This window comes from Dendropsophus ebraccatus, chromosome 12 (assembly GCF_027789765.1).
Source record: "Dendropsophus ebraccatus isolate aDenEbr1 chromosome 12, aDenEbr1.pat, whole genome shotgun sequence".
Taxonomy (NCBI): Eukaryota; Metazoa; Chordata; class Amphibia; order Anura; family Hylidae; genus Dendropsophus; species Dendropsophus ebraccatus.
The window spans coordinates 77,771,025-77,798,596 of record NC_091465.1 but is presented as its reverse complement, the minus strand read 5'-3'; the positions used below and the strand labels follow the sequence as shown (position 1 = coordinate 77,798,596).

General features: G+C 42.7%; 2 protein-coding genes across 2 annotated transcripts; both read left to right on the top strand.

The window, feature by feature from the left end:
- Positions 1–3,890: 3,890 nt before the first annotated feature.
- LOC138768796 (chemerin-like receptor 1) lies at positions 3,891–15,096 on the top strand. Its single transcript, XM_069946751.1, has 2 exons — positions 3,891–4,255; positions 14,059–15,096. Exon 2 carries the CDS (start codon positions 14,077–14,079, stop codon positions 15,094–15,096), a length of 1,020 nt encoding a protein of 339 aa, XP_069802852.1. The 5' UTR covers positions 3,891–4,255; positions 14,059–14,076.
- A 10,786-nt stretch (positions 15,097–25,882) lies between these two features.
- On the top strand, positions 25,883–26,923 carry LOC138768795 (chemerin-like receptor 1). Its single transcript, XM_069946750.1, has one exon. It carries the CDS (start codon positions 25,883–25,885, stop codon positions 26,921–26,923), a length of 1,041 nt encoding a protein of 346 aa, XP_069802851.1.
- The last annotated feature ends 649 nt before the right edge of the window (positions 26,924–27,572 follow it).

The window sequence follows — 27,572 nt, the reverse complement described above, 5'->3', positions numbered from 1 at the left end:
AGACCTGACCAATACCGCCATACTGTGACTGGATAACACTGCCACACCAGACCTGACCAATACCGCCATACTGTGACTGGATAACACTGCCATACCAGACCTGACCAATACCACCATACTGTGACTGGATAACATGGCCACACCAGACCTGACCAATACCACCATACTGTGACTGGATAACACCACCACATCAGACCTGACCCATACTGCCATAATGTGACTGGATAACACCAGCAGACCTGACCAATACCACCACACTGTGACTGGAAAACACTGCCATACCAGACCTGACCAATACTGTCATACTGTGACTGGATAACACCGCCATACCAGACCTAACCAATACCGCCATACTGTGCTGGATAACACTGTCATACCATACCTAACCAATACTGCCATACTGTGACTGGATAACACTGCCATACCATACCTGACCAATACCGCCATACTGTGACTGGACAACACTGCCACACCAGACCTGATCAATACCACCATACTGTGACTGGACAACACCGCCACACCAGACTTGACCAATACTGTCATACTGTGACTGGATAACACCGCCATACCAGACCTAACCAATACCGCCATACTGTGACTGGACAACACTGTCACACCAGACCTGATCAATACCACGATACTGTGACTGGATAACACTGCCATACCAGACCTGACCAATACCACCATACTGTGACTGGACAACACCGCCACACCAGACTTGACCAATACTGTCATACTGTGACTGGATAACACCGCCATACCAGACCTGACCAATACCGCCATACTGTGACTGGATAACACTGCCATACCAGACCTGACCAATACCACCATACTGTGACTGGATAACATGGCCACACCAGACCTGACCAATACCACCATACTGTGACTGGATAACACCACCACATCAGACCTGACCCATACTGCCATAATGTGACTGGATAACACCAGCAGACCTGACCAATACCACCACACTGTGACTGGAAAACACTGCCATACCAGACCTGACCAATACTGTCATACTGTGACTGGATAACACCGCCATACCAGACCTAACCAATACCGCCATACTGTGCTGGATAACACTGTCATACCATACCTAACCAATACCGCCATACTGTGACTGGATAACACTGCCATACCATACCTGACCAATACCGCCATACTGTGACTGGACAACACTGCCACACCAGACCTGATCAATACCACCATACTGTGACTGGACAACACCGCCACACCAGACTTGACCAATACTGTCATACTGTGACTGGATAACACCGCCATACCAGACCTGATCAATACCACCATACTGTGACTGGACAACACCGCCACACCAGACTTGACCAATACTGTCATACTGTGACTGGATAACACTGCCATACCAGACCTAACCAATACCGCCATACTGTGACTGGACAACAGTGTCACACCAGACCTGATCAATACCACGATACTGTGACTGGATAACACTGCCATACCAGACCTGACCAATACCACCATACTGTGACTGGATAACACTGCCACACCAGACCTGACCAATACCACCATACTGTGACTGGATAACACTGCCATACCAGACCTGACCAATACCACCATACTGTGACTGGATAACACTGCCATACCAGACCTGACCAATACTGCCATACTGTGACTGGATAACACTGCCATACCAGACCTGACCAATACTGTCATACTGTGACTGGATAACACCGCCATACCAGACCTAACCAATACCGCCATACTGTGCTGGATAACACTGTCATACCATACCTAACCAATACCGCCATACTGTGACTGGATAACACTGCCATACCATACCTGACCAATACCGCCATACTGTGACTGGACAACACTGCCACACCAGACCTGATCAATACCACCATACTGTGACTGGACAACACCGCCACACCAGACTTGACCAATACTGTCATACTGTGACTGGATAACACCGCCATACCAGACCTGATCAATACCACCATACTGTGACTGGACAACACCGCCACACCAGACTTGACCAATACTGTCATACTGTGACTGGATAACACTGCCATACCAGACCTAACCAATACCGCCATACTGTGACTGGACAACACTGTCACACCAGACCTGATCAATACCACGATACTGTGACTGGATAACACTGCCATACCAGACCTGACCAATACCACCATACTGTGACTGGATAACACTGCCACACCAGACCTGACCAATACCACCATACTGTGACTGGATAACACTGCCATACCAGACCTGACCAATACCACCATACTGTGACTGGATAACACTGCCATACCAGACCTGACCAATACTGCCATACTGTGACTGGATAACACTGCCATACCAGACCTGACCAATACCGCCATACTGTGACTGGATAACACTGCCACACCAGACCTGACCAATACCGCCATACTGTGACTGGATAACACTGCCATACCAGACCTGACCAATACCACCATACTGTGACTGGATAACATGGCCACACCAGACCTGACCCATACCACCATACTGTGACTGGATAACACCACCACATCAGACCTGACCCATACTGCCATAATGTGACTGGATAACACCAGCAGACCTGACCAATACCACCACACTGTGACTGGAAAACACTGCCATACCAGACCTGACCAATACTGTCATACTGTGACTGGATAACACCGCCATACCAGACCTAACCAATACCGCCATACTGTGCTGGATAACACTGTCATACCATACCTAACCAATACCGCCATACTGTGACTGGATAACGCTGCCATACCATACCTGACCAATACCGCCATACTGTGACTGGACAACACTGCCACACCAGACCTGATCAATACCACCATACTGTGACTGGACAACACCGCCACACCAGACTTGACCAATACTGTCATACTGTGACTGGATAACACCGCCATACCAGACCTAACCAATACCGCCATACTGTGACTGGACAACACTGTCACACCAGACCTGATCAATACCACGATACTGTGACTGGATAACACTGCCATACCAGACCTGACCAATACCACCATACTGTGACTGGACAACACCGCCACACCAGACTTGACCAATACTGTCATACTGTGACTGGATAACACCGCCATACCAGACCTAACCAATACCGCCATACTGTGACTGGACAACACTGTCACACCAGACCTGATCAATACCACGATACTGTGACTGGATAACACTGCCATACCATACCTGACCAATACCGCCATACTGTGACTGGATAACACTGCCATACCAGACCTGACCAATACCACCATACTGTGACTGGACAACACCGCCAGACCAGACTTGACCAATACTGTCATACTGTGACTGGATAACACCGCCATACCAGACCTAACCAATACCGCCATACTGTGACTGGACAACACTGTCACACCAGACCTGATCAATACCACGATACTGTGACTGGATAACACTGCCATACATAGTACAATTAAAAAAGAAACATGTCCATCAAGGTCCAGCATGGCTCATCAGTGTATGACAACAGCTTGAAGGGCCCAGTATTGTGATGTCTGTCATTTCAGTAGGGGTACTTGGCTTAAATACATTACTAACAATTGGGGAGGTTTACGGCGCTGTCTTATGTACCATCTTCTCTGTTGCCCATAGCAACCAATCACAGCATGGCTTTCATTTCTCACAGTGCTCTGGGAAAATGACAGCTGAGCTGTGATTGGTTGCTATTGGAGCTGTGATTGGTTACTATGGGCAACAAAGACAGTCCTACTATAAGACAGCACCATAAATCTCCCCCACTGCCGTCTCTCTGGGGCTGTCAGGTCATGCTGGGAGTTGTGGAGAGCTGTAGGTTGGGAATCATTGTTCTGGAGTTAGGGAAGTACCATACTGAGGCTGGGATTACACAGTTTTTCTTTGCAGTCTGTTTAACGTATTAGCTTTTAAATGGCAACTTTTATCATACACAAAAATCTGGTCAACCACATTTTTGTGTACGCTAAAAAAAACGGGGAAAAAAAATGCGTCCGCTTTGATTATAATGGAAGTCAATGGAAAACAGATCCAGCTGCATCTGTTTGCATCTGTGGTGTCACAGAGGGGCAGGAGACTAGGCCTCCAGATCGGCCCATTCTGATGATGTCACAGAGGGGGCAGGGACTGCTGTGCTGATGTAGGCGGGGAGATAGGGCAAGATGCCCGTGAAGCCCCACCCATATGGCACTGTCAACAAACAATAACATGCATTTTTGACTGGAGGAAGCACCAAGAGATCCTTTATACGGTAAGGAAAAGTAATTATTGCGGAATTGAGATGTCAATTCTTTCGGCGGAGAGCGGGGGGCACACGAGGCATCCTATTCAATGAACAGGACAGGCAGAACTTCAAGCGGAGTCCACGGCGTGAGCTCCACTTGAAAATACTCAGTGTGAACGAGCCCTAAGATATGAAACATTCAGAATATATGCTTAAAAGGGTTATCCAGTGCTACAAAAACATGGCCACTTTTGCACCACTCTTGTCTCCAGATTGGGTGGGGTTTAAAACTCAGTTCCAGTGAAGTAAATGGAGCTTAAAGGGGTTATCCAGTGCTACAAAAACATGGCCACTTTTGCCCCACTCTTGTTTTAAGTTCAGGGGTGGTTTGCAATTAGGCTCCATTTACTTCAATGTAACTGAGTTTCAAACCCCACCTGAACTGGAGACAAGAGAGGGGGAAAAGTGGCCATGTTTTTGTAGCGCTGGATAACCCCTTTAAGAATGGTGCTGAGAACTTCTTATTTGGAATAGGGGTGATAATATCTTTTTAACCTCTTAACAACGCATGACGAGTATACTCATCATGCGCAGTTAGGGGTAAACAGAGAGGGCTCCCGGAGCGAGCCTTCTCTGCAGCCCGCTGTCCCTGGCTGCTATAAACAGCCAGGGACCGTGGGTATTAGCCAGCGTGGCCGATCGCCGCTCCCAGCTAATGAACTATTTAAATGCAGCTTTCAAAGGTGACAGCTGCATTTAAATAGTGCTTGGCACCCTGTCCCTGGTGTCTAGTTGGGGGAATATCCCCCCGCGATGCGATCGCGGAGGGGGGAACACTTCTACTGAGTCGGCCGGGGCTCAGTGTCTGAATCCCGGTTCGGCAATCAATGTATCTGGTCTGTTTCAGACCAGAGTAATAAAGCACTGATCTGATGGATCAGTGCTCTATTACATTCACAGCATTGATCTCAATGGGAGATAAGTGCTGTGTATATAGAAGTTTCCCGGTGGGCTTCTAATTAATGTGTGTGAAAAAATAAAGTTTTTTATTAATAAAAAATCCCCTCCCCTAATAACAGTTTAAATCACCCCCCCCCCCTTTCCCATTTTATAAATAAAAATAAATAAAAGAAAAAATTAACTTATTTGGTGTCGCCACATGCGTAATCGCCCGAACTATGAAATTATAACATTTCTGATCTTGCATGGTAAATGGCGTAAGTGCACAAACCCACCAAAGTGCAAAATTGGGCAATTTTGTTTACATCAAATCCAGGAAAAATGTAATAAAAAGTGATCAAAAATTCGCATATATGCAAACAAGGTATCAAAAGAACAGATCATGGTGCAAAAAATGACACCTGACACAGCCCCATAGCTAATAAAAGCTTTATAAGGAGGGGAATAGAGCAATTTTTTAAAAGGTTTTAATTTTTTAAAAGCCATCAAATTAAATAAAAGTTATATAAGTTATACGTCATTGTAATCATACTTGAGGAACATAGCTAACTTGTCAGTTTTACCATAGTGCGAACGGCGTAAACACAAAACAGCTAAAAATATAAAAGAATTGCACCTTTTTTCAATTTCACTGCACAAATAATTTTTTTTCTGGTTTCGCAGCATATTTTATGGCTAAAATTGAATCAGTAGTTGCAAAGAACCGTTGGTGTCACAAAAAAAAAGGACTCATGTGGGTCTGTAGGTGAAAATGTGCAAGCACTATGGCCTTTTGAACATGAGGAGGAAAAAACAAAAGAGCAAACATTAAAACTAGCTCCGTAATTAACCCCTAGACGACCAAGGATGTACCTGTATTTCCATGTAATCTGAGGATTGCATGTAAAATTCCCCCAGGGGGACTTAAAATGTGTTAAAAATAAAAGTAAAAGCTTCTCCCCCAATAAAAGTTAAAATCACCCCCCTTTCCCATTATATAAATAAAACATATAAAAATAAATAAACATATAATATACCATAGCGTGCGTAATTGTCCGATTTAATAAAATATACCAAGTGTCATCACTAATGGCGAATGGCGTAGACGAAAAGAAGGAAAAAAGTGCCAGGATTACCGATTTAAAAAAAAATTACTAAAAAGTGATCAAAACATCTAATCTTCACAAATCCTCACAAATGGTATTAATAAAAACTAGAGATCATGGCAGAAAAAATGACACCCCATACAGCCACGTAGGTAAAAAAATAAATAAATAAAAGCGTTATAAGCATCACAATAGGCCCATTTTATTAATAATAAAAAAAAAAATAATAATAATAAATATATATATATATATATATATATATATATATGTATATGTATATTAGAGAATCTGTGTAGAGAATCTGTGTAAACCTGCATACGGTTGTATTCGGACTGACCTATAGATTAATGGTATCATGTCGCTTTTACCGTATAGTGCATTACGTAGACACAAGAACCACCAAAAGTTACCATATTGCATTCTTTTTTATGATTTCACCAATTTATATCTTCATAAATAATATATTTGGTGTTCCATCATGCATGTTATGGTAAAATGAAAGATGCCATTACACAGTACAACTATTCCTATAAAAAACAAGCCCCTACAAGGCCCTGTAGGTAGAAAACTGAGAGTGCTAGAGCTCTTAGAAGGGGAGGAGGGAAAAATTAAAACACAAAAATGAAAATTTGCCCGGTCCACTGGGTCATTTTGGGCCTGGTCCCCAAAGGGTTAAAGGGTTATTCAGAGCTGAGCGTGACTTGAGCGTGCTTGAGTACGCTCACTCTGCATTTGAATACTGGTGACTGATGAAGTTGGATGCAGCCCTAAGGTGTCCTGGAAAACATGGATACAGCCAGGCTAACTTTTTACTTTCCCACAATAAGCCCATTCAACATTCAACACTTTTAATTTTTTTCTTTGATAGAAATTAGAGATGAGCGAACCTCGAGCATGCTGGAGTCCATCCGAAACCGAGCGTTCGGCATTTGATTAGCAGGGGCTGCTGAAGTTGGATAAAGCCCTAAGGCTATGTGGAAAACATGGATACAGCCAATGACTATATCCATGTTTTCCACATAGCCTTAGGGCTTTATCCAACTTCAGCAGCCACCGCTAATCAAATGCCGAACAATCGGGTTCGGATGGACTCGAGCATGGTCGAGGTTCGCTCATCTCTAATAGAAATGTTAAGGTCACATCAAAGTCATATTTTGCTGGCAAATCCTTTCTAAAACTTCCAGACAAGAACCAGACATCCTCATCCCTTGTGGTGGTTGTTGCATCCTACCCCTGCTATGTAGCCATCATCTGCTACGGTGTCCGCATTGTCTTCTCAGAACTTCCTAGTTTTGCATACGGCTGACACCTTCTTCTTTTATGGCATATACAGTATGTGCAGCTTTTCCAGTCTTACAGAGAACGTGCATAGAAGATCTATGTTTTCCATGAACTTCTGCCCTTCCTCTATATACTCCAGAACTAGACCTGACGCTGATGCCTGAACTTTAGGTTCTCTAAGCTCCTGTTTGGTTAAGAGTTAAACCCTCGATCCACACCCTGTCTGCTTGTATCTGATCTAACCTCTCTTAAAGGAGAAGTCTGGCCAAGTACTTCTCAGGTGGGGTCCATAAAATCTTAACTCACCTCTGGAACTCCCACCTGCTTTGGAACCCCCACGGGCTCGGGAATCTCAACCAGAGCTGACGTCGCAACAAAGTTGATTGATTTTTTTTTTTAATTCTCATACCACCGTCCAAATAAAAATTATTATGGTCTGTGGATAAACCTTGTAATTAGAGATGAGCGAGCATGCTCGTTGGGCTTGGTACTTGTTTGAGTATTAGGGTACTCGATGGTACTCGTTACTCGGACGAGCATCTCGCGATACTCAAGACAATGGCATCTTCCTTTTTGTGCATGTTTGGCGGCTTTTTCTCAGCCAATCATCATGCAGGGGAGACTTTGAGAGCTCGTAGCATCACGTGGGAACCCTACATGTCGATAGCAGCGATTGGCTGGCCAGATCAGATGACCTGGGCATATAACAATCAGTAGTGCAGCTGTCAGTAGTCAATTTGTCCTGGTGACATTCTGGGATCTGTAGTTCAGCTACACCTATCCTCACTGATCAGTGTCCTGTGCAATGTGTGCTTTCCTAACATGTGCCAGCACATATGCCTTGCCCATCTTGGTCTGGGTCAGCAAAATTGTATTGAGGGCCACCACCTGGCTGTTTCCCATAATTTGGCATAATGTTGCGAGTAGCCAGCCCCAGAGGCATCCATGCATACTGCCCCTGCGGTTTCCTGTCCATTTCTGTGTTGTTTCCATCATTTTCTGAGGTTTCCAGGTTTTCAGGCAACCCTCCCTGTGCAGAGTTTTGGTCCCCTGCAAAAATGCTCGAGTCTCCCATTGACTTCAATGGGTTTTGTCACTTGAAATGAGCACCGGAGTATCGGGAAATATTCGTCTCGAGTAGGGATGGTCCGAACCCGAAGAGGTTCGGGTTCGGCTGAAACCGAACGCTCGGCATCGGATTCCCGCTGTCTGCCCGCTCGGATCGGATACAGCGGGAGGACCGCCTGGAAAACTGGGATACAGCCTATGGCTATGGCTGTATCCCATTTTTCCTGGCGTTCCTCCCGCTGGATCCGCCCGCTGCACGGAGCGAGCAGACAGAGGTAATCATTGCGGAGGGTTCGGGTTCGTACGAACCCCGTCCGAACCAGGTTCGGACCATCCCTAGTCTCGAGTATCGAGCACCCGAGCATTTTAGTACTCGCTTATGTCTACTTGTAATATGACATAAATATGCTTCATACATAACAGCCTACATCTGCGTGACAAGCTGTTAGAAAGGGGACTTCCTGGGGGACAGAGACTTCTGTAAACTAGATGTCATCACAATTGTCTACAAAGGCAGCTGTGTGGTGGGAGACCTTACAAATGCCTCAGGCCTCACGATAGGCAGGTGGCAAAGTGCAAATCCTATATGTGATCTTATATTCGGTGAAAAACGGTCTGGAAGCTGGTAAGGTAAGTAAAGCAGTTCTCAGCCAGAGTATAATCCATGTGAAGAATTCAGATGAGAGGTAGTGGATGAGGAAATGGACACTCCTTGTCCAAGTGGTTACATATTGTACATACAACCTATACAGTTGCATGGGGTCTGTTAGTTACAGGGGGCACTGTAACTAAAAATAAAAAAATAAAAAATTACTGAGCTAATGAGTTTTATAGCTCACATTTATTGATGAGTTGTTAGACAGACATAGAAGGGGGTTCTTTGAAATACAGATAGATAGATAGATAGATAGATAGATAGGAGATAGATAGACAGATAGATAGATAGATCGATAGATAGATAGATAGAAAGGAGATAGATGGATAGATAGATAGATAGATAGATAGATAGATAGATTACTGAGCTAATTAGTTTTATAGCTCACATTTATTGGTGGGTTGTTAGACAGACATAGAAGGGGGTTCTTTGAAATACAGATAGATAGATAGATAGATAGATAGATAGATAGATAGATAGATAGATACAGTCCAAAAAAAGTCCGCAGCACTCCAACATAAAGTAAGGTGGTTTATTCCATCAACACAGGTACAAAAGAATTAGCAACGTTTCGACTCCCTCACAGAGTCATTCTCAAGCCAGAGGCTTGAGAATGACTCTGTGAGGGAGTCGAAACGTTGCTAATTCTTTTGTACCTGTGTTGATGGAATAAACCACCTTACTTTATGTTGGAGTGCTGCGGACTTTTTTTGGACTGTGTCTGGGACCCCCGGCCAAGGGATTTTCTCTGCAAGCACCCACTCCTTTTCCTTGGAAGTGCGGCTTTTCTCTGTACTAGATAGATAGATAGATAGATAGATAGATAGATAGATAGGAAGGAGATAGATGGATAGATAGATAGATAGATAGATAGATAGATAGATAGATAGATAGGAGATAGATAGATAGATAGATAGATAGATAGATAGATAGATAGGAGATAGATAGATAGATAGATAGATAGATAGATAGAAGATAGATAGATAGAAGATAGATAGATGATAGATAGATAGGAGATAGATAGATAGATAGAAGATAGATTGATAGATAGATAGATAGATAAGAGATAGATAGATAGATAGATAGATAGATAGATAGATAGATAAATTTATATAGGAGACATAAGATTTTCTAGTCTTTAAACCAAATGTAACTTTGGTAAATATATTATTATTATTATTATTATTATTATTATTATTATTATAAGAAAAATTAGGAAATATGGTATTTATCGTAAGTTTATTTCATGTCCAAAATAGTCTGAAATACACATTAATATATTTTATATAAACAGTGACATTAAAGAGGTTTATTTGTTAGTTATAAGCCACATTACTATTGAATTTTTCTCTACAATTTATTTTTATTATTTATATTTATTTATTTATTATATTATTTATCTATCTTTTTCCTCATATTTAATATATTGTTCAGAACAGAAAGCCTCATAAATACAGTCTTTTTAAACGTATTAATTTGGTCTAATAATAATAGTAATAATAATAATAATAATAACATTGACAGGGAATATATACACAATTTGTATACTTTTTCTGGAATGTATTATATGTAGTGATGAGCGAGTACTAAAATGCTCGGGTGCTCGTTACTTGAAATGAATTCCTCCTGATACTCGAGTGCTTGTTTTGAGTAACGAACCCCATTGAAGTCAATGGAAGACTAGAGCATTTTTGAAGGGGACTCGAGTTCGTTAGAGGGAAGGTCGTGTGAAAACCTGTCAACCTCAGAAATTGATTGAAACACAACAGAATTGGACAGGAAACAGCAGGGGCAGCATGTATGCATGCCTCTGAGGCTGCCTAATGGCACCATTATGCCTAATTCTGTGCAACAGCCTGGTTAAAACAGAGGTAGACATATGGACCACCCAAAAACTCAGCCTGACACAGCATGGCAGAGAGAACACAGGGAACCATTAAAACAGAGGTAGCATATCATGAACCACCCAAAAATTCAGCCTGACACAGCATGACGGTGAGGACAGAGTGAACAAGGTAGAAGCGGTAGCCAGTCAGCCTCCCCAAAATTAAGCCAGACACAGCATGGCATTGAACACTCAGAGAACCATTACAAGTGAGTAAGGAAGCAACTGAGCCTCCCCAAAATTAGGCCAGACAGAGCATGGCATTGAGCACACAGAGAACCCTTAAAAGTGAGTGAGGAAGCAAGTGAGCCTCCCAAGAATTAGGCCAGACACAGCATGGCATTGAGCACACAGAGAACCATTACAAGTGAGTGAGGAAGCAAATGAGCCTCCCAAAAATTAAGCCAGACACTGCATGGCAGTGAGGACACAGAGAACCATTAAAAATGAGTGAGGAAGCTAGTGAGCCTCTCAAAAATTAGGCCAGACACTGCATGTCATTGAGTACACAGAGAACCAATAAAATTGAGTGAGGAAGCTAGTGAGCCTCCCAAAAATTAGGCCAGACACAGCATGGCAGTGAGGACACAGATAACCATTACAAGTGAGTGAGGAAGCAAGTGAGTCCACCCAAAAATTGGAGTGAGTCCAGGGGCTGGGATATGTAGTGGACATGAACCCAGTGCTGACAGCTAACTGGCTAGACCAGCTGTCAGTCACCACTCACCATCAAGGGTACACTTGATGCCTCTCGACCGGGGGTGGTGAGGCCACGGCCACGGCTACACACACAAAAACAAAACAGCAGGCTGGTTGGCGGTGGCGCAATCAGCGGGCCCCCGGCAACCAGTCCTGCTCCTCCACAGACATAGTGTGACGTCAGAGCATGACAGTGAGGACACAGAGAACCATTAGAAGTGAGTGAGGAAGCAATTGAGCCTCCCAATAATTAAACGAGACGCTGCATGGCGGAAGAAGACTTCGCAGTTGGCTGAGGATTGTAGGAAGAGGAGGAAGAGGAGAGAAGATTCCAAGAATCTTCATGTTCAGCTGCTTTCCCCGGGTGGACAGTTGAATTCAGGTGAAATCCAGGCTTTGGTCATTTTTATAAACGTCAGCCTGTCAGCGCTGTCAGTGGACAGGCGGGTGGGCTTATCAGTGATGATGGTACCAGCTGCACTGAAGACCCGCTGTGACAACACGTTAGCGGCAGGGCTGGCCAGCACCTCCAAGGCGTAAAGCGCCAGTTGGGGCCACGTATCCAGCTTTGAAACCCAGTAGTTGTAGGTAGCAGAGTGATCGGGAAGGAGGGTGGTATGGTCAGCAAGGTACTCCCTCACCATCTTCCTGAAGGCTTCCCCCCTACTCTGTCTAGACTGGGGGCGGTTGACATAGTCTTGCTGGGGTGCCATGAAACTGTCAAAGGCCTTGGAGAGTGTTCCCCTGCCCCTTGACAAGCTGCCTGCTCCACCGCTCCTCTTCCCCGCTCTTTGGCCCACAGAACTACGTCCTCTGGCGCTAGTGGTGTCAGATGGGAAGTACATTTTCAGCTTCTGCACCAGGGCCTGTTGATATTGATTCACTCTCATACTGCGTTCCTCGGCAGGAATGAGAGTAGACAAGTTCTGTTTGTACCGAGGGTCCAGGAGGGTGAACACCCAGGGTGAACACTGTGTTGTCAAAAAATGTTTTAACCCGAGGGTCACGGAAAAGACATCCTAACATAAAGTCAGCCATGTGCGCCCGGGTCCCAACACGCAAGAACTCCCTCTCCTGACTAGCCTCAATTTCCTCCTCCTCTTCCACCAATTCATCCTTTTCAAGCCATACACGCTCAACAACTAAGGATTGAGCATGGGTACCCTCTTCAGTGGCGGCACCAGTCTGCTCCTCTTCTTCATCCTCCTCATCCTCTACTCGGTGTTGAGAAACTGACGTCAGGGTGGTCTGGCTATCTAGCGGCGGCTGTTCTTCACCCGTCTCCTGAGACGAAGGCAAAGTGTCAGACTTCAGGCTGAGCAGGGAGGTTTGAAGCAGACACAGCAGCGGGATGGTGATGCTGATAATGGCAGTTCCTGGGCTGTGTGAAGTTCTATGCAGGATGTACTACAAATCCTAGTAATACAGTGTTGTCCCCACGAGTTTAGGGGGGGGGGGGCTGTACGGTACAATCTGGTATTGGCCAGAACTACACACACACTCTCTGACACCCCTTTACAATGAGCAGTGAAGTTCTATGCAGGATGTACTACAAATCCCAGCAATACAGTGTAGTACAGCAGGACCACCAGCCCCAAGATCAAAAAGGAGTACACTGAGCACTTCTTAGGGGTCTGTATGCAACACCTAATGCCCCCTTTCTGCCAGCAGCCGATCACCACAGTGTGCTGGTGAAATTGTGGTAGCTGCACTGCAAGTCCCAGCCAGCAGTCTGTAGTAATACTATTAAAAAAAGCTTTTAAGCCCTGAAAAGGGCTGTTTGTTTGTATTGCTAGTATTCCCTGCCTACTGGAACGCTAAATCCTACACCGACGCTCTCCCTGACCAGCAGCAGCTCTGTCCCTGATCTCTTACAGCATGCGTCTGAAGCGAGAACAGCCGGCTGCACGTTTTATATGGTAGGGTCATCTGATCTGGCCAACCAATCGCTGCTATCGACATGTATGGGTCCCACGTGATCGCAGGATGTACCAAAGAGTCTCCTGCATGTTTATTGGCTGAGAAATAGCGCCCAAACTTACAGGAAACGGATGATGAGATTTTCTCGAGTATCGAGAATAGAAAAAAAAAGAACATTTTCACAGTTAAAGAATGAAAATCCAACTGTAATTTCTATGTTATATTTACAATTTACACCAATATAATAATTTTTATAAATTTTTTATTTTATTTTCAGACCAGTCTAAATTGCAGGATGGAGAACATAACTAGTATTAATACGATGAAAGACGACAACTGTACAAGGGAATATTCTGATCTCTACCACAAATTAAACATCTGTAGAATAGTGATCTACTCGATGGTGTGCTTTTTGGGAACCACTGGAAATGGTCTTGTCATCTGGTTCGGCATCTTCCGCATGAAGAAGACGGTCAACATAATGTGGTTCCTCAATCTGGCGGTCGCTGATTTCTCCTTCACACTCTTCCTACCTATGAACATTACGCAGTTTGTTATTCACCACTGGCCATTTGGACCATTAATGTGTGACTTCTACTGGTTTCTGTTCTTTCTCAACATCTCGGTCAGCATCCTCCAGCTCATGGTCATCAGTCTGGATCGTTTCCTCTGTGTCTTTTGCCCCGTTTGGTGCCACAATCACAGAAAACCAAGACTTGCCCTTATGGTTGCTCTGTTCATTTGGATTATTTCTATTGTTTTTATTTTACCTCATTTCTTTGTCAATGTCAAATCTGAGAAACACAAGTCTTTATGTTATGGCCACAGAACTATTTATAAGAACACGTGGGTAGGGATCATAAGACTTATCTTCTTTTTCCTTCTTCCATTTCTCATTATTCTTTCTTGTTACGTTGCAATTGTGTTACGTATGAGAGGAAAACGCATGGCCCCATCTTCTCGACCTTATAAAATAATCCTATCCATTATTATTGCATTCTTCATCTCTTGGTTCCCTTATAATCTGTCTATCCTTCTTAAAATATTTGGGGCTGGTAAGATTGCTATGAAGGTAATTCCCATTGTGAAAGTCATAAGTGAGAACCTGATGTTTTTCAATAGTTGTATTAATCCCATTCTCTACGTCCTCATTGGTCGGGATTTCAAGGAAACACTTTGTAGTTCCTTCCAGGCTATGTTTGAGAAGGCCTTCACTGAGGGTATGGAAAGGACAGTTTCTAAGAAACCTAAAGGCAGTACAGGAGATCTGGAACTGAGTCACATTAATGCCTTGAAAAATATAGATGTTATTTAATTACCCAAGGTAAATCACCATCTTGTTTTCTTTAGTATATATGTGTGCTATATGATGTCTATATCACCTAGTTTTTTTTAAACTGATCTGAACCAGGGACTGAAACATGTTCTTTTCTTTTAAAGCTACTCTGTTTTCCCAATCTACCCCCCAAACCACTTGTACCTTCGGATAGCTGCTTTTAATCCAGGATCTGTCCTGTGGTCCACTCGGCAGGTGATGCAGTTATTGTCCTAAAAAACAACTTTTAAACTTGCAGCCCTGTGTCAGATTGGCGTGGCCTAGAGTGTGTGTGCCCAAGCCTTGCACTGCCTCTCCATCCCTCCTCCCCGCCCACTTCACCATTAGGAATGTCCTGGGCAGTATTTTTCCTATTCCTCACCTGTGTTACGCTGCACATCGTTGCTGAATCGTTAAGGCACCTGTGCAGTGTTCACACAAGTGATGAATAGGAAAGATACTGGCCAGGGCATTCCTAATGGTGAATAGGGCGGGGAGGAGGGATGGAGAGGCGGTGCAAGGCTTGGGCACACACTCTAGGCCACACCAATTTGACGCAGGGCTGCAAGGTTAAAAGAGACTCATGTGGGCCAGAAGACCTGCATGTGGCACATGAGGCAATATGGTTTGATCAAATTATGCACCAACATTTTGGCGTTGGTTTTTAAATGTAGCCGAGAGGCATTAGTGTCAGCCATTGGTGTGAGGTGCAGCTGCTTCTTTTTCTCTATTTTTGTATTTAATAGTAAAGACAGTAAAAGGACGGTGAAAAAAAAACTAAAAAATCTAAAAAATAATGTCTGTTGCTTGCAAAAGACGTCCGAAAATAATTGTCATGAATGTTATTTGACATCTACCTCAAAAGACATCTGTCCTTTAATGCAATAATGGATTTTTTTTGTTTTAAGTGGACGCTTTATTCCTTTTAAAAAAAAATTTTTTTTACTTAGTGCAAACATAGCCTATTCCAGTCTGTGTTGATGTGTTGATAAGGAGGAGACTGCTGGGAAATGATCTTTATAAACCAGGAAGTTTCAACTTAGTTTTAGGCCTAGTGACCAGAATGGTAATGGCAAGATTTCAGGGTTATGTTAAAGGGAATCTGTCACCCGGGACGCGGGCACAGAGTATGCCTGACCCCCCGGTGCAGCCCCCGAATACTTACCCTTTCCGACGAGTCTTGTTCCCAGAGCCAGTCCCAGGATGAAGATATCAGCGCCCGAAGCCATGCACGCGCGCCGCTGAAATGAGTCCGATGCCCATAGAGAATGACGGCTCCATTCATTCTCTATGGGCGTCGGAATTATCTCAGTGGCGTGTGCGCACGGCTTCGGGCGCTGATATCTTCGTCCCGGGACAGCCTCCAGGAACGGGACTCGTCGGAAAGGGTAAGTATCCGGGGGCTGCACTGGGGGGTTGGGTGGGCTCTGTGCCCGCGTCCCCAGTGACAGATTCCCTTTAAAATATAAATAGTAAAGTAAACATTAGAATTTATAAATTATTTGCAAAAAATTTATTTCTGATGACACATTCCCTTTCAGGAGTTATTTCTTATTTCTCATTTAACAGTATAAGGCAACTCACAATCCCTCTCTGTTTCTTTTACTTTTAATTTGGGAAAATAAAGTTTAAAAAGTCTTTAATTTATTTGTGATAATTTATTTTCTTTCAGATCCTTCTTTGAAGGGATTGTCTCTGCTTGTCTTCAAACTATGGGGGAGGAGACTGGAATTCAGAAAAGGGGCCGTACAACTAACCAATCACATTTACACTCAGGCTGTTCTTACCCTGTGCAGTACTGTATAAAAAAAGTATGCATGTTATGACTACACATTAGAACAGCTGATTTAATACATGATACAATATCTAGAAAACAAAATTCACCTGAAACTACAAAACAAAACCAAGAGCAAAAAAAGAGTAGTTACATAGTTACATAGTTAATACGGTTGAAAAAAGACACATGTCCATCAAGTTCAACCAAGGAGGGGATGGATACAGGGAAGGGGGAGGGGTGATAGGTTCTATACATATGCATCTATATTATTTTGGTCTAAGAACTTGTCTAGCCCTGTTTTGAAGCCCTCTACTGTTGTTGCTGTGACCAGATCCTGTGGTAGACTGTTCCACAGATTCACAGTTCTCATGGTAAAGAAGACTTGTCGTCTCCGGAGATTGAACCTTTTTTTCTCCAGGCGGAGGCAGTACCCCCTTGTCCTTTGAGGGGGTTTTACCTGAAACATCTTTTCCCCATATTTCTTGTAGGGGCCATTTATATATATAAATAAGTTAATCATATCTCCCCTTAAACGTCTCTTCTCCAGACTAAACAAATGTAATTCTTTAAATCTCTCCTCATAACTAAGATGCTCCATTCCCCTTATTAGTTTAGTTGCCCGTCTTTGTACCCTCTCCAGCTCTAGAACATCCTTTTTATGAATCGGGTTCCAAAACTGGACGGCATACTCCAGATGAGGCTGCACCAAAGCTTTATAAAGCAGTAATATTATATCCCTGTCCCGAGAGTCCATGCCTGTTTTAATGCATGACAATATCCTGCTGGCCTTAGAAGCAGCTGACTGACATTGTGTACTGTTCTGTAGTCTATTATCTACAAGTACACCCAGATCCTTCTCTATCAGTGACTCTCCCAGAGTAACTCCCCCCAGGACATATGATGCATGTGGGTTATTAGTACCCAGGTGCATAACTTTACATTTATCCACATTGAACCTCATTTGCCAAGTGGACGCCCAAACACTCAGTGTGTCTAAGTCATCCTGTAATATCTGCACATCCTCCATAGACTGTACTGTACTACAAAGCTTGGTGTCATCTGCAAAGATAGAAACATTGCTGTTAATTCCATTCTCAATATCATTAATAAACAAGTTAAACAGAAGAGGGCCCAGTACTGACCCTTGGGGTACACCACTTATTACCGGGGACCATTCGGAGTAAGAATCATTGACCACCACTCTCTGGGTACGATTATTAAGCCAGTTTTCAATCCAGTTACACATTAAATTTTCCAAACCGATAGACTTTAACTTACCCATCAGACGTCCATGAGGAACTGTGTCAAACGCTTTTGCAAAATCCAGGTACACAATATCCACAGCCGCGCCGCCATCCAGGCTTCTACTTACCTCTTCATAGAAACATATTAGGTTGGTTTGACAGCTTCTGTCCTTAGTAAAACCATGCTGGTTATCACTTATAATACTATTAGCCACTACATATTCCTGGATGTAGTCCCTTATAAGCCCCTCAAATAGTTTCCCCACAATGGACGTTAAGCTTACGGGTCTATAGTTACCTGGGGAAGTTCGAGAGCCCTTTTTGAAGATCGGCACTACATTTGCCTTACGCCAGTCCCTCGGCACAATACCAGTAAGCAAAGAATCACGGAATATTTCATACAAGGGTAGAGAAATTACAGAACTGAGTTCCCTAAGAACTCTGGGGTGCAATCCATCAGGCCCTGGAGCTTTGGTTACATTGAGTTTGTTTAATTTATCTTGGACCATATCTATAGTAAACCAGTTCAGTACATTACATGTGTTAGCAGCACTGGCCCCACCCACCTCAGTACTGGCCCCACCCACCACAGCTCCATCCTCTTTTGTATATACAGAACTGAAAAACCCATTAAGTAACTCAGCTTTCTCCTGCTCCCCAGTTATTAATTCCCCTTTACCATTATTTAGGGGTCCTACATGCTCTGACCTTGGTTTTTTTGCATTATTATATTTGAAGAATTTTTGGGGGTTTCTTTTGCTTTCTATAGCTACCTGCCTTTCATTGTGAATTTTTGCTGCTTTTATTAGCAGCAAAGTAGAAAAAGTATTTCTTCTTTTTAAAATCTAATCCATTATGAGCCATACCTCCCCACTGCACTGTGTTAGAGCACACTTAGGTGAATTGTATTTTGTCAATAAATGTAGCATGTTAGCTGTACTGTATAACAAAGAACTGCATGTGTTTTTGATGCAATACTGCACTGTGTAAGAGCAGCCCCATGGTAAATAGTAGTCAGTACACGGCTGGTACTCTACTGGAGGAGGGGGGGGTGGGATTATATTTACCATTGTAAAGAGATCACATCTATAGCATTATAGCTGTTAGCTTCTTAACAATGTAGTAACTTAACAGCATATCATTATTAACTTAACAGCATATTTTGGTTTCAGTTTTGCTTTTGTAACCCAAAAAATAACAAAATTAGAATGAAAATATGCTCTGTTAAATTAATATACTGTAAAGAAGCTGGCGGCTGTAATGCAATAGACGCAATCCCCTTCCTATCTATTGCATTATAGCCGCCAGTTTGTTTACTATATATTAACTTAATACGGCATATTTTGAAACGAAAATATGCTGTTTTAAGTTAATATACTGTTAATAAGCTGGTGGCTATAATGCAATAGATGCAATTGCCGACCTTTATGATGGTAAGTATAATCCCACCCAAATCCTTCAACAGAGCAATGTCTGGCCCCTAGAGGGTACTGGAGGGTCAGGGCACCCTACAGCCTGTTGAAAGACTTCTCAGCTGCCTTTCAAGAAGCTTTTCTTTAACCGATCACCTGAGCAGCATGCAGACCTAGCTCAAGTATTAAATACTTTCAAGTAGCCCTTGATTTTCTCATTCATGCAAGTGTCCTGGAGGTGTCAACATCCTGTTCACATGCCATAGCTACTTTCCATAATTGCTCCATTCCAACGCTATGACTAGCACTGTATGTTTGTCTAAATTTCCTTCTTTGTGACCTGTCCAGCAATGGTCATAGTTTAGAAGGCTTAAATGGCCTGAAACTGGCACTTTAAATTTTAACTTTTAGTGCAGCTCTAAATGCAATAATAGTTTAAATTAAAAAAAAACTAAACAATTTTTTTTTTTGTTACAATTCACTTTAGAAAAGAAATCTAATTTATTCTATAAGTTATAAATAAATGAATAAAGTAAATTTTTTTACCTTTATCCTCAACACCGTTAATGTTAAATCTACAGTTTAATTAATATGTAAATTAGATGGTTTTGTGCACTGGGGGCGGGACTACCCCACTGTTCTATCCCTCCTCATGAATATAGTGGCAATGCTTTGCAGTAATATCGCTCTGACTCTCATCACTGCAGAGCACCAGATGATTATTCATAAAGAGGGGGAAGGCTGAGAGAGCAAACCGGTGAACTAATTTACATTTTAGAAATTGATCTTCATTCTTAGTGTCCGTGCGCTACTGGAACATAGCAGCAAATTAACGTCTTCTAACCTGCTGGTAGTTTCCTCTAAAAGGGGTATTTCAGCAAAAAAAAAAAAAAAGTCAACTGGTGACAGAAAGTGCCAGAGATTTGTAATTTACTTCTTTCAAGAAATCTCAGCTCTTCCAGTACTTATCAGCTACCATATGTCCTGCAGGAAGTCATGTATTCTTTCCAGTCTGGAGAGGGGGAGAGGTTTTGTTTATGGGGATTTACTACTCCTGTGGACAGTTCCTGTCTCAGACAGAGGTGGCAGCAGATAGCACTGTGTCAGGCTGGAGAGAATACATCACTTCCTGCAGAAAATACAGCAGCTGATGATTGCTAAACATCAATAGAAGCTCAGTCCTGAAGGGGTTAACGACAAAAAGGACTTCCTCTTAATGGGGATTTTTTGCTGATTGAAGCTTCTGAAGAAAAGTTCATGTTATAGTTAGGTATCTATACAACAAACACATTTCTGGAGAATAGACAAAGAAGTGAAGCACCTTAAACATGAAAGGCAGAAGCTCCTGAAGATAAGCAAGTAAGTAACCAATATATATATATATATATATATATATATATATATATATATATATATATACCCAATGGGAAGTTATAAGGTAGTGTAAGTTAAAAATTTAACACACACTATGACATGACTACTGATTAACGGTTATTCAGCTTGGCTTGTAGATCCTGCACACTTGTAGGTTAGAGAAGCTGGTGCCCAACCTGGTCGAAAAATGTGTTACAGTCTGGTGGAGACATTCCTGGGAAAGGAGTGTGTGTGGGCAAACATCATCCTGTAGCTGGAAGCAGTGTCGGACTGGCCCACCAAAGGACCGGAGAATCCTCTAGTGGGCCCCTAGCCTTAGAACCTGCACAAACACTGACTCACATGTTGTTTCTCACTGGTTCTTCATTGGTGGGCCCCCAGGATTGTTTCCTCTGATGGGCCCCAGGTACCCCAGTCTGACACTGGCTGGAAGCCATGAGAGACAACACATGTGGTTGCACGTTGTTCTATACATATCACTGAGCTGTTTGTGTCTTCGCAACACTACTAGGTGTGACCACTGTCATGTGTGATGTCATATGTGATGGCTCCCCACATCATCACACAGTAGACAAATAGAAAACAATAAAAAAAAACAAAAAACTATACATGGAGTTTTAAGCTCGAGATCAGTCATGTAGAATGGCTACAAGCTTTGGGATTACATTTGGTCATATTACACACATATATTGAAACCTGGTGACGTTATCAGCGACGTATCAAGTGGCATGGACTACAAAAGGATGCTCTAAACATCACAAGTCAAAAAACATTGTATGATATTGCCGTAGTATAAGTAACATTGAAATATATCAATTTTCTCATTTTCTCGGATATCCTTTCTCGATAAATCTGTTGTTGAGTATTTTAGCTTGTGTTCTGTAATCATCTGTCTGCGTGCAATTTTTCCTGATCTGGTAAAACTGGCTGAATGGTATGTTTCAAATCCATTTTCTATAGTGCCCACTCTTGAAATCCAGAAAGCTATTAGAGTTTTAAAATTAGTCATAGTAAAAATTTTATTATTCTTATGGCTTATAAAAGATCTAAAAAGACTATACTTGTTGGGTCCATTGAGGGCGTAAAAGTCAGTCCCCAATCATTAAAATTGAGGTGTGAAATAAAATTCTCAATGGACTGTTGGTCACCTCTCCAAATAAAAAATAAGTCATCAATGTACCTTTTATAATAGATGATGTTGTCGGTGGCCCAGGGGGAATCCGCGATGTAAAGGGACTCAATCTGGCCCATAAATAGATTAGTGTAACTTGGCGTGGCCCAAGTCCCCATTGTGGTCCCTCTCTGCTTGTATAAAATTTCCTGGAAGGTGAAAATATTATGGGTTAAAACGAAGTTCTTACCTTCAATTAAAAACTCAATTTGTGGATCGCTAAACAGATGATTGTCCCTGAGGGCGTGTGTCATGGGCTCCAGGCCTCTCTCATGTGAGATGTTCAAATATAGGGAGCTGACGTCCAGGGTTAGAAAGATATAATCATCTTCTTAAGGAATTTCTAGTAAATCTGTGATTAATGCGACAGTAATGTGACAGTAAGGGTACTATTACACGGAACCATAATCGGCCGAATTGGCCCAATTCGGCCGATTATCGCTCCGTGTAATAAATGCAACGATCAGCCGATGACAACGATCATCGGCTGATCGTTGATATAGGTTAGACCCTTTTTTTGTCGGGCGCCGACCGCTCACCGCTACGTGTAATAGCGGTGCATGGCCGGCGACTAACGATATACATTACCCATCCACGTTCCAGGGCTGCTCCTGCCGTCCGCTTCTCTCGGGGTCCCGCGCGCGCTCTAGCTTCACAGCGGCCTGTCAGCTGATAGGCCGCTCAGCCAATCACAAGCCGCGGCGGTCCCGGCCTGTGATTGGCTGAGCGGCCTACCAGCTGACAGGCCGCTGTGAAGCTAAAGCGCGCGCGGGACCCCGGGAGAATTGGACGGCAGAAGCAGCCCTGGAACGTGGATGGGTAATGTATGCCAGTTTAGCAAGGGCTGCAAGGACATCGGTAACGATGTCCTTGCAGCTCTTGTCAAACGATTATCGGGCCGTGTAATAGGCCCAGTAAACGAGCAACGATCTAGCAGATCGGCGCTCGTTTACAGGTATTATCGGGCCCTGCTCGGCCCGTGTAATACCACCCTAAGAAATGGAACTCACCTCACGAATGAGGCTGCGGCAAAGAAAAGATTCTAAAGAGGTTAGGCTCTTTATATGGACAATTCAAAAACCAAAAAAGTCTCTGAACATCAAACTATGCTCAGTCCTGAAAGGGTTAAGGAAAGAAACGGATTTCCTTTCGATCTTACTGATTGACTCTTCTTCATAAATGTTGATAATAGTTGGGTATTTATATATTCCGCACAGATCTGGAGAGTAGATGAAGGAGTGAAGCAGCTCAACGGCAGAAGCTCCGGAAGATAAGCAAGTAAGTAACCAGTATATACAGTATATACATACAATGGGGAGAGTTATAATGTGGTGTATGTACAGAACATGTTTGTAAAGGCCCTATTATACAGAGCAATAATCATTTTAAAAAATCGATATAATGACCGAAAATTAACGATTATCTGTCTGTGTAATAACACCCGAACGAAAATTCGTTGAAAAATTATTGTTGGTAGTTCGATGCTGATCATTCGCAAATCTGTGTGTGTGATAAGTCGTTCGCAAACATTATGCGTGGGCCGCCCAAAGGAACGATAAACGACTGCAAATTGGTGAATGTAATAACATCAGAATCGTTCGCTATAAAATCCCTAGTTATCGCAAGCGATTGATCGTTATATTGAATCTTTAAACAATAATCACACGCTCTAAAATGAAAATAAAAATGGCCATAAAACAGAGATAAAAGGCGACCATTTCTATTATTATTATTTTCTATTATTATTAGAGATGAGCGAACCTGGAGCATGCTCGCGTCGATCCGAACCCGAACTTTCGGCATTTGATTAGTGGTGGCTGCTGAACTTGGATAAAGCCCTAAGGCTATGTAGAAAACATGGATATAGTCATTGGCTGTATCCATGTTTTCCAGACAACCTTAGAGCTTTATCCAAGTTCAGCAGCCACCGCTAATCAAATGCTGAACGTTCGGGTTCGGGTCGACTCGAACCCGAACCCGGTTCGTTCATCTCTAATGATTAAATTTAAATTTAATAATTTTTCCATCTTCAAAAGTTCTTCTTTATCAACAGGGGGTAACATGAAGCATGCTGGTTCATGGGGGTCCAAAAGCTGCAACCCCTGATGATCACAAAAATAGAAAAAAAAAACCTAACCCCCCCACCTAAATATTTGGTTTACAGTTTACATGCACAGCCAGATCTTCATTTATTCACTATTGGGCTCCATTCTTTTGGATAGAGATAACTTTTGAAGAAGGGAATACCCCTTTGATAGATTGAGGGTATGTTCATCAACGGCGATAATGTGGCCGTGTTAGCGGCTGTATTTTAACCTTTAAAAAAGGTTGTGAAAAACGGAAACATAATTTTCTGTCAAAGACTGAAAACATTTGTTTATTTGCAAATGCAGAAAAAACTATACGTATTATACCTATATATACTGTACCTATGTATACTATACCCTTACCTTCCAAGTTTTACTGATAGAAAAAACACTCCTGACACCTACAAACGGGTATAACGGGGTCAAAGTCCTAACCTTTTGAAAAAGAAACCGGTATGGTTTGGAAACGTGTTGGGTCGTAATAAACACGTTCTTATCTCATCATCTATTTTCTTCCTTTGACCTGCGCCCGGTTACACACATTTGGAGGTGTCTGGAGTGTTTTTTCTATTGTTTCTATCCCCTGTGGATCCCCTGTGGATATCGGGAGTGGCTGCAGGAGGTGAGCAGTAGGACTGGCCTTGGGACCCCCGCCAGAAGGCAGTTGTGATGACGGGGAAAATGCCTGTCCTGGCCGATGGACAGGCCACTCAGCCAATAAGTCTCTCATGACGTGTCAGTGCAGGAGATCCTGGAGCCTGGCAGGGATCCCAAGGCCGGTCTCGCCGCTCACCACAGGCAATCCTGATCTAATTCCCCCATGCCCCTTTGGGCTGCCAGATTATAAAAATGTCTGGACTTCTCTTTTAATCTCCCTAAGGTTCATGTAAGTCTGCCGTCACACACAGCAGTTTTTTCGAAAACAGCCACTGCAGTTCTTGAGCTAGAACTAATAGTGGGCTCCAAAGTAACAGGAACTTCTTTATAAAGGAAGGATTATACTTCTCATTCCTGATGAATCCACCTATAGCTTTGGCTCAAAAACTGCACTGTTCTAAAACAACTGCTGTGTGTGACGATAACCCAGTTTTTTCTTGGAAAATTTCGCAACAGGATTACATATTATGTACTTTATCATACAGATGTAGCCTGTGGTAACTTGGTCACAATGACGTGTTTAACTCAACTTTCTTATTAACTTAACATAGCTCCCTGACACAGTTGTTGCGTCAGGGATCATATTAACCCTGGCTACATCAGTATGTATTCCATTGTAAGCATTGTTAAAAATGTGGCAAGGTTTTAGTCAGAAGCTAATAATCCACCAGGTTTCATTTGACATACAATGCACTAGAAAATATTGGGAAGTTGGGTTTTCAGCCTATAATAATGGGTTGGGAGAAGAGCGGCCAATATTTTGGTACATCACAAACAAAATACCCCATGTATCAACCAAAAGATGTAATTTTCTTTTACTACCTCCAATGTGTGCCATGTAAGAACATGATTGGGAAATGTTACCCACTCTGGGGCAGTGGAAATGTAACATTCACTTTTATGAAGCACATTGGTTGGCATATTGCGGTTTGGCCAATGTTTGTGTCTCCTGAATGCTGGTACAAATAAATCAAGGATAAATGAATACAGTTTATTGGTTGGTTGACACTAGAGTGAACATGATTAATATATATTTTTTTTTTACAGTTATAGTTTTTATAAGAATGGATTCACCATCCACTACCCAAGTCACGGAGAACATCACAACAGTGTATCCAACTTCAAATGTTTCACCCTTGGATAGAACTTTTTACAATACCACTGAATACTATGACTATGACGATGAGGACCAATCCCCTCTGAATTACTTCAGTTTGGTGGCCTATTCATTGACTTTTCTAGTAGGCACTGCCTGGAATGGCCTGGCCATCTTTTTCATTATATTCAAGATGAAGAAGACCGTCACTGTCATTTGGTTGCTTCATTTAGCAATTGTTGGCTTCACTTTCACATTGTTTCTGCCTTTGAGCATAGTTTACCTGGCCAATGACTTCAACTGGATCTTTGGGAAGTTTATGTGCAAGCTGAACAGTACCATAGCCTTCATAAACCTGTTTGCAAGCGCCTTCCTGCTCACCGTCATCAGTATAGATCGTTGTGTCTCTGTCATCTTCCCAGTATGGTCCAAAAACCACCGAACACCAAGACTGGCTTTATTTGTTGTCACGGCTGTTTGGATCCTGGCTATTATACTCAGCTTACCGATCTTTGTATTTCGAGACACCTTTGAGTATGACAATGGTACCCACATCTGCTATAACAACTTTGCACTTGAAGACTCAGAAGAAATTGGCGAATCCCGTCACAAGGGGACAATCGTATACAGATTCATCTTGGGATTTTTTATCCCTTTCACCATTATTGTCATATGTTATTCTGTGATTGTCTTCCGTATCCGACGAAACCACATGACCACCTCTACCAAGCCCATCAGAGTCATCATCGCTGTTATAGGTTCTTTCCTAATCTGTTGGGCTCCTTATCATATCTTCTCCTTGCTGGAATTGTATGCAGTTTCTCAGGATGATGATTATCTGTCTCATGTATTACGTGTTGGGATTCCTCTCTCCTCCAGCCTGGCATTCGTGAACAGCTGTGTAAATCCGTTTCTGTATGTTTTTATTGTTCAAGACTTTAGGAACAAACTCTGGCAGTCCATACAGTCTATATGCAAGGGAAAAACCAATTATGAAATAAGACCTTAAGAACAATACCAAGCCTACAATATCTTTGACTCCTATATGGTCTAGTTGATAGAATCACCTTCTCTTCTGAACTTTATTTTATACTACAAAGTTTCCCTTATACATAATGACTGGACTTATCTGTTATGTATTGTGTGTCTGCACTTCCTGTTTAAGCAGTTGTACACAGTACTACAGGTTCCAGAATGCAATGCTTTCCCTCAGCTGTTCATCACAGTCCTCCACCCTGCCCATTCCCCAACCAAATCTGTTGCAGAACATCTAGGCTGTGTTCACACATTGCAGTTCCATTATGTTACTGAATTATTTGCAATACTTTATCATTTCATTGTGGTCCCACCCACACCGCGTACTGTATTCTCTACTTATAACACCACACAGCACGCTGTATTCTCTACCTGTAACACGACATAGCATGCTGTATTCTCTACCTGTAACACCACACAGCACGCTGTATTCTCTACCTGTAACACCACACAGCACGCTGTATTCTCTACCTGTAACACCACATAGCATGCTGTATTCTCTACCTGTAACACCACACAGCACGCTGTATTCTCTACCTGTAACACCACACAGCACGCTGTATTCTCTACCTGTAACACCACACAGCACACTGTATTCTCTACCTGTAACACCACACAGCACG

What these genes read in the sequence shown, in the direction of transcription:
- LOC138768796 (XM_069946751.1), top strand. Translation starts at nt 14,077, where the DNA reads ATGGAGAACATAACTAGTATTAATACGATGAAAGACGACAACTGTACA.
- LOC138768795 (XM_069946750.1), top strand. Translation starts at nt 25,883, where the DNA reads ATGGATTCACCATCCACTACCCAAGTCACGGAGAACATCACAACAGTG.